This window comes from Dryobates pubescens, chromosome 25, assembly GCF_014839835.1.
Source record: "Dryobates pubescens isolate bDryPub1 chromosome 25, bDryPub1.pri, whole genome shotgun sequence".
NCBI lineage: Eukaryota > Metazoa > Chordata > Aves > Piciformes > Picidae > Dryobates > Dryobates pubescens.
Genome location: NC_071636.1, coordinates 10081429 through 10093498, shown reverse-complemented (window position 1 = coordinate 10093498; position 12070 = coordinate 10081429). Strand labels below are relative to the sequence as shown.

General features: G+C 39.0%; 1 protein-coding gene across 1 annotated transcript in view; it reads right to left on the bottom strand.

Moving 5' to 3' along the window:
- Window positions 1-12070, bottom strand: part of GLT1D1 (glycosyltransferase 1 domain containing 1) — a 63678-nt gene that overhangs the window by 23901 nt on the left and 27707 nt on the right. Inside the window, exons 9-10 of the mRNA XM_054173208.1 lie at window positions 5739-5834; window positions 4164-4213 (exon numbers count right to left, since the gene is read on the bottom strand). Coding sequence (XP_054029183.1) covers window positions 4164-4213; window positions 5739-5834 — 146 coding nt within the window. The remainder of the gene's footprint in view (window positions 1-4163; window positions 4214-5738; window positions 5835-12070) is intronic.

Below are 12070 nucleotides of genomic sequence, written 5' to 3'. Positions count from 1 at the left end.
TGAAGAACAAGCAAAGGGGGTTAGAAGAGTTGTCAGCTTAATGGTTGCAGCAGTCTTATCTTTTAAAAAAATCTCTCTGTGAGTAGGACACCTATTCAGGATGGAGCTAGCAGTTCCATACTCCTCAGCACACTATAGAACTTAAAATTGCACCTTTCTTTCCTATCTGATTTTCCTAATTATGTTTGGAGGCATTTACTCAACTAAAACAGTCTCAATAGGCATGGAAAGAAGTTGGACAGAGAAAAAATAGCTGTCAGTGGAAAGCTGTGTCATTACAGACACAATATTCTGTACTGTCTACAAGAAGGAGTAAGAATTAGGCAGAGTACAAAGTGGGCTTCAAGAGGCTAACGAACAGCTGAACTCCAGTTTTGTGGGCTTAACTTTTCTCAAGTTTCATCAGCTTCTATTCTTGGGATATGAAGTTACTGAAAATTACCTATTGTTTCAAATTTCATTATAGAAAAGAACAAAAAGAACCCTGGGAGATAAATGCTAAAAAGTGTTACACTATCCAGGACTGAATCCTGCAACAGTCTATAGGTTGCACTATTTGAGACAATCATATGTGGCAAACACAGAGTAAAGGCTATAATCTTATGGAAGGAAAGCAGCAAACACTGTGTGGGTCTTTGTTCTTTATATTCTTAATTAATATACTCTCAAAGTGTGGGGTTTTAATATTCACAATAAACATGACTTGCTTCACAGATAATGGCACTGATATCTTAAGATTTGTGGGTTTATAAGTAACATGAATAAGAAAAGTACAGCTAAACACCAATAGAGCAGAGATTTATTTTCATCCTTTAGCAATATTTTAGTACTGTGGGAGAAATATGGTTTTTAAATGTTTTTAAAGGAGTTTCAAGCCCTTGATCCCACCTATGCACTGCCACAGGGTTACTTCTGGCAGCTAACTGCAAAGATGTTAGCCCACGGAGAAGTGAAGCACATTTACAAAGGCAACTAAAACGTTGCAAATCCTCACTGGAGGCAGAAAGTGCATCTTTCTATTTTAAAGCACAGATGCATTACACCTGCTCTAGATTTGCCTTCTGTGAGAAATGAGCTCACTGCTAAATTTTAAATACAAACAGTTTATTATAAAATAAAGGCAAACAGCGCTGGACGCACAGCAGATTCGCTAGAGGCACGCCGTAACAACACAAGTTGAGCTTATATAGACGTCAAACATACATTCATCAATATCTCCACAAATCCATTTACATCGCCCAAGCATGCTCCCACCCGCCCAGTCCCTCCTGCTGTTGGCTGCGGTCGTCAGGGCTGGGATAGCGATTGCACTCTTGACCTGTCACTCCCAGCCAGTCTCGGAGGCCTCGACGCCTCATACCCACCCCCACCACCCCTCCCTTCATTTCTCCCCCAAAACACATCCTACACAACACAGACTATAACCAGTCAATCACCTTAAGGATCGAACTCCGCGGTCCCCAGCAACACCGGGCACCCAGCTTCCCCTTGCAAAAGCCAAATATGACAATTTCTCACACTTCCACACCAGTTCACTTCCCGATCATTTTGTGCATTAGAATGGGGGGGTGGGGTGAGGAAAAAAAGAAAGGCAGATAAAAGCTGGGTTTACACTTTTGTTTTAAAAACAAAATCCTATGTCCTAAAATTTACTGAGAACAAAACTGAATGAGGCAACAGAAAAATAGATCTTATTTGCCCTTTCAGATTCTATTTATTTTCTTATAAAGCAGACTGCCTGCAGGTTTGCAGGCTCATGTGAAGATGAATCTGAGATAAGATTTATAGAGGGACACAAACACATTACCCTGATGAAAAAAATGAAGCTTTTAGTACCCTTTTAGCATCAGCAAGAGTGTGTTTCATGTGACACAGCTGCCTACTCATAGCTCTATGCTTTTTAAGGCTACAGACTGCCTTTTCAAGACTTCTGCCGCTGTAGATACATATATAGTACCACTGATTTCTTTCTCAAAAATCCTGCAATTAGTTCTGGTGCTTTAGCATAAAGAAGGTTCCCTTGACATAGGCAATGGTACTGGAAGTGGAAGCAGAACAGTCTCCCTGCAGCTCCACCAGGTCCCTGTGCAGGGCTGTGGGTTGAACCACATTTTGCATAGAATTAGGAGCAGCACATCAGTGGCTCAAAGGCTTCTTTTCCCCTCTCCCTCACCAGTTTATCCTGCTAAGGATCTGGCCCCAGCAAATGTTTAGGTTGAGTACTGGTTAGACTGAGGTTTGAGAGTATTTCTCTCATGGTTCTGAACATAACCAGGCATTTTGTAGTTTTGCACTTTTTCAGCCCTCTACTTGGCAGAAATCATAAGACCATTTGCATGTTCATGAATGGTTTCCCTTAGAAAAGGCTTGAGTTTCTGCAGGTGAATCCAGACAGATCTCCAAGAGGAAACAAACTAGAAACAATGGTGGATGCTCAAACAACAATTTTGAAGAGATCATTAGAAAAGAAAGGACTGGTAGAACATTTAACTGTATATTCCCTTTTAAGCATTCGTAACAGCCTCAGAGCTGGCTAAAGTGGTGCATGCTTCCCTCTTTGGAGCAGTTCAATCTAGTTACTTGCTCAAACTCATGCTACTTGATTGGAAAATGATGGGGTGCAGTTTCTCATTTATCTACATGATTCACAAGCCCACATTTTCAAACTTTTCTCTATGAGCAGAAGATTAATGTATAATAATGTCTGTGATGGTTTTCATTTTAAACTCTTTCAGGAGCTGATGCTTCATGAAAAGCAAACCATTGCAGGGTAACATTATCAGGTGGCAACTCAGCTGTACATTTTCTCTAAAGAGAGTTAGCAAGCACAGAAGAGCTGCCATTTAACTGCCTGGTGTGTTGTGAAAAGAGAGAATTAAAAGGTATAACTTCCAAATTTGTTAAACAGAATCTTTATGACATAGGGGGAGACCATGAAATTCCACATTAATATTGACCAGAATGTTTACTAAAATGTATATAATTCATTTGGAAGGTGTGATACCAACTCGAAGCTTAATCTGAGATGTGGACATATAAGAACAATTCTGTTTCTGATTTCATTTATTTTAGTCAACACCACCCTCCCTCTCAGCTCTTTCCCCAGCTTTAGTGCACTCACATTCTAAATGTGAAACAGACTTCACCAATTTTATTTGTCAGCTTAAGCTCTGTCCCTGCTGTCTGGTGTCTGACAGAAGCCTAACATCATTTTGCACCTGCTGACAACTGTTAATTGAGTAAACCAGAAATGGCATCAAAATCTAAATAGAATGGAACAAAGATGCAATCATCCACGTGACCAAGAGATGTAAGAACAGGGATAATGAGCACCTGATATCACCTTCACATTATTAAAACCCCTCATTAACAATAGCTGCTAAAAGAATTGTTCTAGATGGCAACTGTTGCCTTTCAAAGTAGTTGATAGGCTCATTTATAAACTATTCATATTGAAATAGGTATTTGTAATATCTTATTTGACAGAGGTCACATTTTTAGTGCTTTCTGATTCTCCATAGACCTTTTGTACTAGCCTACAGGTATACAAACAGAAACTAAGTATTTTGATACTTTCTGCAGTCAAATGAAAGAGTAAATGCTCTGTTCCAAGAGACTACAATAGATAAATAACAGTATTAAGTCATGAGCTTGAGCTAGACATAAAAATATAGCAATCCACCTGCAAAAACCCTCTGTAAAACAAGCCCAAGCCTTCTAAAAAACAATAGAAAATAATCAATATATGTAAAACAGATTTATAGCTGCTGTAAAACACTTTAGTGCTGTTGATAAGAGTCTGCATTAATAAAAACCTAACTGAATAGAGTTGTGTTACCTCAGTACATATCCTCTTAGATAAACCCTCTTAGCTGCTTTCCCTTTTGCAGTGCAAAAGCAGAGCACGTGCTGAGCGAAGAGGCTTTTTAGTCGGGAGCAGAACTCTGAACATCCAAGCATTGAAATCACTTCCACTTCCAAAGTTCAGGCATGTTGTTCACAGTCTTTACAACTGCTAGGTGTGCACCTTCTTATCTCTCAAACAGAATTCCTCTGACTTAGGTTCAGTTTGCAAGGAATTACTGCAATAACTCAGCTGTGAGCAAACGGAAATGTTTAGCAATAAACATGCAAAGAAGATAAAAATTACCACAACAACTTACTGCGGGTCCAATTATGCCCAAATGGACACTGGGATCCTTTCTGTGCCAGTCTAAAACAGAAGAGAAACATCTGTTTTATTAATAAGAAATATTATTTGTTAATGTAATTATTTCTCTGAAATCAATGTAAATAGCTGCATAAATAAAGCAGAATTAGACAAACATTGTATTAGTACTTAAGAGACTAAATGCTTCGCCCTCAAATTTCTCCCCAGGATTCAAATGATTAGCATATCTGAAAGTTAGTATTTAGCATTTCTGCCTCATGCAGTCTCTTATGATTCAAGGGTTATTTAATTAAGATCAGATTAAATTTTGGATCACCTCAGGAGAACAATGCTCTGTATGATGCAGTGACTCTGGCCACTAAGACAAAATAACTCAAGTTTTCCTCTGCGTGGGGGAACATGTGGAAGCAACTGCAACCACCACAATTCATACTCGGTTACATGCTGCTCTTTCAATTCCAGACTAGAACAAAACCAGTCACTTGACTTTACTAAACTACATTTGTTGCCAAGAGTCACAAGGTGCTAAAGGCTAACAAAAGTAAGCTGAATACTGGAGGCTAAATTTCCACCTTGGAATATCTGAACCTTTTACAGACACAAACAGAAGCTGGCACAACACTCACCTATGTTGTTGTAATACGGTTTTGGTGTTCACCCAAATCACCCTAGAGTCACTACAAGCACAGCTTCCAGGCCAAGATGTTACCAGGTGAAGACATTTATTACGTTACACAGCAAGGTTACATACTCTTTTAGAAAGCACACGTGTCCAATCTGAATTAGTTATTTTCTACTGGTGTGCATGTAACTAAGGCATATGAATATGATAGGTTAAAATAACAAAACAATATTCCATCAGAGATATTAAGTGATTTGGCTACTGAACATCTATCTATTAGACCAAACATAACCTTCTCTAATTTGAGCAAAGGCAAATCTTCTAGAATAGAATAGAACCGAATAGACCAGGTTGAAAGAGACCTCTGAGATCATGGAGTCCAACCTATCATCCAACACTATCCAATCAACTAAACCATGGCACCAAGCACCCCATCCAGTCTCTTCCTAAACACCTCCAGTGATGGTGACTCCACCACCCACCTGGGCAGCACATTCCAATGGCTATGTGACTATGAGAAAACTTCAGCCTAGTTTACAGTGTTGAACCATAACCCTGCCTGGTAAAATTTGCTTGTAACTTCAATGACATTAATTAGCACAAATGCAAATCAGTGTAACAGCCATGGGACAGTAAGATAAAAAAGTGATTTTGAAGTAGGTGAACTCTTTTTGTCTTCCATTAATATTGTATGCAACAGCAAAACAGTTTTCCCAGCAAGTAAAATCCTCAAATGCTGCTTTGATGCTCTGTAATTCCCAGCAGGGTGGAAAAGACACAGCACAGAAAAAAATGTGTTACATGAGCATGTCTTTTTTTAAAATGTAAATATGTTATGAAGTTTTCTGCAATGAATGAAACAGCTTATGCCAAACTTATAAACATTAAAAGAAATGCATCTGAATCTGGGGACAAAACAAGGGTATTCGAACAGCAGGTGCCTACCTGAAAATACATCTACTAAGTAGAGAGGGTCCTTGACTCTTCGAAGTCCACATATCAAAAGGAACACATGTAAACTCTGTGTGTCTGTAGGAATGCCTGTAAAAGAGAATTTTAAAAGTCTGAAGGCAGATATAAAAGCTGAACATTCCAAATAGTTTTGAGAGTGAGCACGTAACAGTGGTAAAAGGAAGTAATGGGGTGGATTCTGAAAAATTCTCATTGTTCCCTTGCTTTCTTGCTCTTGAATCAATCATCAAATTGTCTCAGAGAGAGGGCCACAAAGCTGAAATAGCTCTGTTACGAAGATAAGCTGAAGGAGCTGGGGCTGTTGAGCCTGGAGAAGTGAAGAGTCTGGGGTTACCTTACAGCTGCCTTCCAATACCAGAAGGGATCCAGGAAGGCTGGAGAGGGACTTTTCCTAAGGGTGTCTAGCAGTAGGACAATGGGGAATGCTTTTAAGCTGAGGGAGAGTAGTAGGGTTAAACTGGATCTTAGGAAGATCTTTGGCATGAGGGTGGTGGAACTCTGAAACAGGCTGCCCAGGGAGGTTATGGATGCCTCCTCCCTGAGGGTTTTCAAGGCCAGGTTGAATGAAGTCTTGAGCAGCTGATTCTAGTTGAGAGGTGTCCCTGCCCATGGTGGGGAGGTTGGAGTACATGATCTCTGAAGTCCTTTCCAACCTAAGCCATTTTATGATCTATGGGAGCACTGAAAATAATTTCTAGAGGCAGTGAATGCCTAATGTTTAAGAGAAAAAAATCCAGTGGCTGGGTACTCTTTAACACCAGAACCCAGCTTTGACTGACTAGGCAACCATCCAAATCAGTGTGTTTCTCCATATTTCTTCTACCCATGAGAACAATAAAGTTGAATCCATATGAACACTCAACACCTCTTTGAATGATATTGCAAGGATTAGTTAATCAGGGGCTGCAGGGACTAGAGCTCTTGATCTGACTTCTTATTACAAAAGATCAGGTAAATGTCCCATAGTGATCTATCAGTAATGTCAGCACCGCTACAGAGTAGTTAACTAGAAGTTAAATTATTGCAAAGCATTTATTTTAACCTTACTGCAAAGAAACACAAATGAAAATTAACTTGAAGAAAAAAAAATCTCAACATTGAAAATCTCTTGCAAATACACAGCCATGCCCCTTAAAAACAATTTTGTGGGCTATATTAGAAACAGAGGACCTGATGTGTGACCTTGCAGTTGCCACTGGCTCTGTGACAGCACATTTATTTCAAAACATACCCCTGGAGAAGGGTCACTATGTGGTAAAAGGTGTTTATCATAAACCACACAATTCACAAATTGTTGAAAGAACACACATAACAACAACATCATTAATAAAGACTAGAGGAGTTGAAATGTTCATGTTTGATTTACTGGACTGAACAAATCGGTTTGCTGTTATTGAGCTCATGGCAAGGGTGGAGAGCGTGCATTACCTAACACTAGGCAGCTCAATAAGGAGCATCAGTTTGTAGGACATCAGTGCATGGATCCCACACTAGGGCTATGTCACATAGATACCAGGAGGGCTGTGCTGCATGGTCAGAATGACTGTGGGATTTGTGACTAGCAGAGGAAGGTAACAGAGCAGTTGTGATGGCACAGTGATCTGCTGCTGACCACTGCAAAGCTCTCTTCTCTGAGGTTTTGTCTTCCTTTTCCCTTCCACTCTTCACCAGTTGAAGGAACAGCTCAGCTGCTTACACTGAATTGCTGCAATTTGTAATTTAAGATCATCCAAACTTGGTACCAGCTTAAGGTTCCTCACAGTGCTGTATAACATAACTGCAGAGTCTGACCAAACCCTGAAGCAGAAATATGGAAGCAATATGCCAAGAATACCTCCCTTCACAGCAAGGAACTGGATTAACATGAGCTCTGCATCAAAAATTTGTGGGAGGGGGAGAACCAAAGGAGTGGTGATTCATGACATACTCAAGTGCTATTGCTTTGAAAATTAAAATCCAGTTCAGGGACATGTAAATGCTCCCTGTCATAGAGTTCATTATTGAGTCTGTTTCATTTAATGTAAACAGCTTGAGGTGTCAAGAGAGGCTGTAGCAGACAGGGTAAGTAATGTTTTACTGGTTACTGAACCAAGAAATAAGTTGTAATTTATAATACATAAACATTTGTATTGAAAAAGCCATTCTTTGGTGCAATGGCCCATTAATACTGTTTGTTTTTAAGACACGCAGCACTGGTTTCAATTCGTGACATAAACTCACACAAAACAACCAGGAAGTGTCAGCAAAATTCATATTGCATTTTAACTATCCATATGGCACAAATAATAATTTTTAATTATGAACTCTCACCTATTGATGTTCAGCTCTGGCTGTTTGGGAACAGACTTAAAGTTAGTGCTGAAAGTTCAGTCAGACAGGGATTAGAAAACAGATCTTCCTGTTCTCAGACTCATTGCAGTCTTGATGTGACATTACCCTAATCAACAATAACTATGCTTGAAATAACCACTTCTTTTTATCTCTTAGCATCTTTCTGTTTCTATCTTACAGCTTTCATTTTATTACGTAAGAGTTTAAAGCGCTCTGACAAGGAAAAGCCCAAATAAACCAATACTGTGCAGTCCTGACAGCCTGTATGAAAACCTTCACCTGAAAGAGAAACAGGGAACAGTTTTTGTACTTTGTAATTTGTATTTTGCCACTCAGTTCCTGTGGCCTTTAAAAGAACTTCTCCCAAGAATCTAATCAATAACAGTCTATTTCACTAGTGAACGTTACCTAAAATAGTATTTATTCATGGTAATAGTTCCCCTATTTGACTATGATTTTGAAAAGTCATTCACAACCTTGAACTCTCACTGCAGATTATCCCCCTCATACAATTTTACAAAGCCCTTCCCTATCATGGAGTTTTATGTATTTCTCTCTGAAAAATATTGGCTATGCATGATCCTACATGGCATTCCTACAAACTGTTATAGAAGCACTAGTCAGAAAAAGATTTGCCTCTGCCATTCAATTAAGTGAAGTGAGAATCAGTTGTAGTTTTATTTTATTGCATGCTGTAGATCTTGGTCATCACCTAATTAATTTTTAAAGGTGGAATTTCCCCCTGTCAGTCTCCTTAGAAACACAGAAAGCCAATCCTGAGAAGATTGCATTACCAGCATATCACTGCCACTGTTTAGGGCTGGCAGTTTACTCATTCTCAATCTACTTAAGAATCAGATTTCATCAGCACTTGTGTATCTTGTTAGCTTTCTGCTCATTCACCAAAAATGCTTACATTCACACCTCAAGATGCGTGCATCAGTGTTTTCCCACCTGTTGTTTTCTCAAGCCTTGCTAGCCCCCCTTGCCGTGGAAAAAAATCCCCCCAAAACCCACAAACCCAAACCACCACCAAAAAAAACCCAACCAACCAACCAACCAACAAGGTCCAAAAAACCAAACAAACAGAAGCCATTTGTAGAAGAAAGCAATCCTTTTAGTATGGTTTGTCGTCACAAGAACTCTGAAAGGGAGAACATATTAAGAGAGTAACTGCAATAGCTGCCTTTAAGCAGCTACAGCCATCAGCTGGGTGAAAACTGGAAGGAAGTCATTTTTCCTTTTTCATTGAGCTTAAGAAAGACTTTCAGTATATGATTTGGTTTGGATTTTTCGTTTTGTTTTGTTTTGCTGTCATTCTGTCTTTCCCAGACAGGCTACTTAATCTGTAATAAGGTACTACCACCTCATGTGGTTCAGTTCTGAAACGGAAATGCACCAAGATGGCACAATCAACTGATTTGATCTTTTGACTGTTTCACCATCTTTGAATGACTTGGAAACAGCCAAATAACAAAAGAAAACCCTAATTTGTGTGTTCTCTCCCCATTTCTGCTAGTGTTACTAAAGCAAAGATTTGAAACAGCCCACAGTGCTTCGTTATCTCTTAGCTCATGCACGCTTCTGTTTGCTTTGCAAGGAAAATGCAAGGATTTGCACAAAGTCAATAGCAATAAAAAAAGCCTGCATATGGTACATGTTTTCCAGCCATCCTTCAGAATCACTATACACTAAATGCAAGTCAAGTCTTGCCATAGTAATCAAGGTCTCAGTGTCAAAAACAATTGTCTAATACCAACAAGAGGTGCTCCTTTAACCATGCCTTGACAGTGTTTGTTTGTGGCTGGAGCCTGATTTGGTACCTTGGCTTTATCTATAAAAAAACTGCTGCACATTGGCCCCAGCCAGGCTTGAGCCTGCTTAGCAGGTCACCAGTTTAGCAAGATGTGAAAGGTCAAAACAAGAACAGCAGTAGATAGGATTATAAAAACTCATTCGTCTCATCAGCTTGACAGTATTCTTTCCTGATATGCCCCAGGACTGTGGGGATGGTAACAAATGAACTGCAGGTGAGCTGAAATGAGACAGACACAGTGGAAGATTAAGACTGGCATGGAACTCCTGCAGTCATGAAACTTCTTTTTTTAAGGTGGAGCTGAGGTGGTATGCTGCTCCAAATTGAAACACAGCAACATATCCTTGGCACTTAACACTTCAGAGTAGAATTGCATGATCAAAAGGGTATCCAGCTGCTCTGCCAGTGTATTTGTTGATAGTATTGGAACCTGGCACAAATTATACTGGCTAATAGATGAAATGTGATTAATATTCAGGATTCCTGTTCTCTTGCTGGCTGTGATTCTGAGTTATGGCATGGCCTACAGAAGTTTGTCAAAGTTAGACTTACCCGTCTAGACATATTCATTCACAAGCAGCTTTGATAATTGCATGACATAAAGCAATGGCATTGGGTTTAACTTTTGGTACACCGTTTTGAGGTCTCTATTTGCAAGACAGAGTGAGAGAATGTAGGATATGAAAAGTGGAAACCATTTTCATAATGTAGCACTGGAAATAAGCAGTTTACTATTTCAGATTGCATTGGCTCCTAGTTTATTCCTATAAGGAACTGTGTCACTGATTGTCACATCAACTATTCCACTATTATGACACACATTTTGGCCTTTATAAAAATGTGTACTTAGGTGGCCAATACAGCAAACCATGATCAGAGACAGCTAACACACAAGCTTACATCTTTTCAGAAGCACTGGGAAGGACATTGCTTTTCTGAGAAAGGCAAGAATAAGTAGAAATGTTATCTAAACAGATTTTGAAAGAGCAGATCCATTTAACTCCATGCCTCTAGGTACTATCAGAAGAAAAAAAGAAAAAGAAAAAAAGTAGTAATCATAGATGTATAGTAAAAATAAACACATTAATGCAAATCTTTAATCTTACTGAAAAGCTGCAGGCCTCTAAGTGAATGAGTAACACCAAGCATTAGCTTGCTGAGTTTGAAAGTATCTTAAGAGCAATTTTCTCAATCCTTGCTCAAATAAAAATATTTTTCATATTTAGAAGTCCTCACTGTGGCTTTGTAGCATGGTTCTGAACTCTCTAGAGGGGAGAAAAACTTGGAAAGAAGCAATGTGATTTGTCATTCAAAGTTGTTGTTTTGGACCTGAACCAACAACCTCACAAAGCCAAAGTTTTTAAGGTGTTTCCATTCCTTCACATTTTAATCTCTCGTGCAAACTGGATTGTAAGTGCATTTGATCAAGTATATCAATATTAGGCTTCTAGGTTAGAATTGCTATCGCAAATATTACCCAGCAACATAAAAAAGGCCCCATAGTCTGCATTTGAAACATTTCTTATTAATACTAGGTCAAGGATGATCAAAGATTTTAAGATTATTTTTCCAACCCCTTATTTCAAGCTCACTGTCGTGTTCTACGGACATTTAGAGAACAATACGAAGTCTATATTATTTGAGCTTAGTTATCCATTTCTGGGTTTGTTCAGAAACAAAATCTAAGCCATGAGGTGAATAATCTTCCTCATTTTCTTTTCACTTTGAACCACAGCAGGTCTTTCACTCCTCTTGAAAACTGTTCATCTATTCATCTCCAAAGCTTTTGAAAATAGTAACTGATCCCCTAAGAAAAAGAAATCCATAGGTTTATTGCTGAGATCTTGGTCTCCAAGACAGTTATTTTATTTTCTTGATATTGAAACACAGCTAAATCTCTCCAACTCGGGCATGTATTTTTGATATTCTACATCTTTCACTTCACAGCTATTCTTTACATTCGTCTCCCTAGGCACAGCAGAAATACCATACATTAGCTCTTTCAGTCTCTGGAGTTTGATTTTGTGTCTCTTTTACAACTCAACGATTAAAACCAAGCTGCTGAGACCAGCCAAGTTTTCCAGCTAGTTTGACATGGTGGCGTCCTACTTCAGTACAGCTTCAACATGCTACCTTACTTTCTACTGACTCTGAAGTT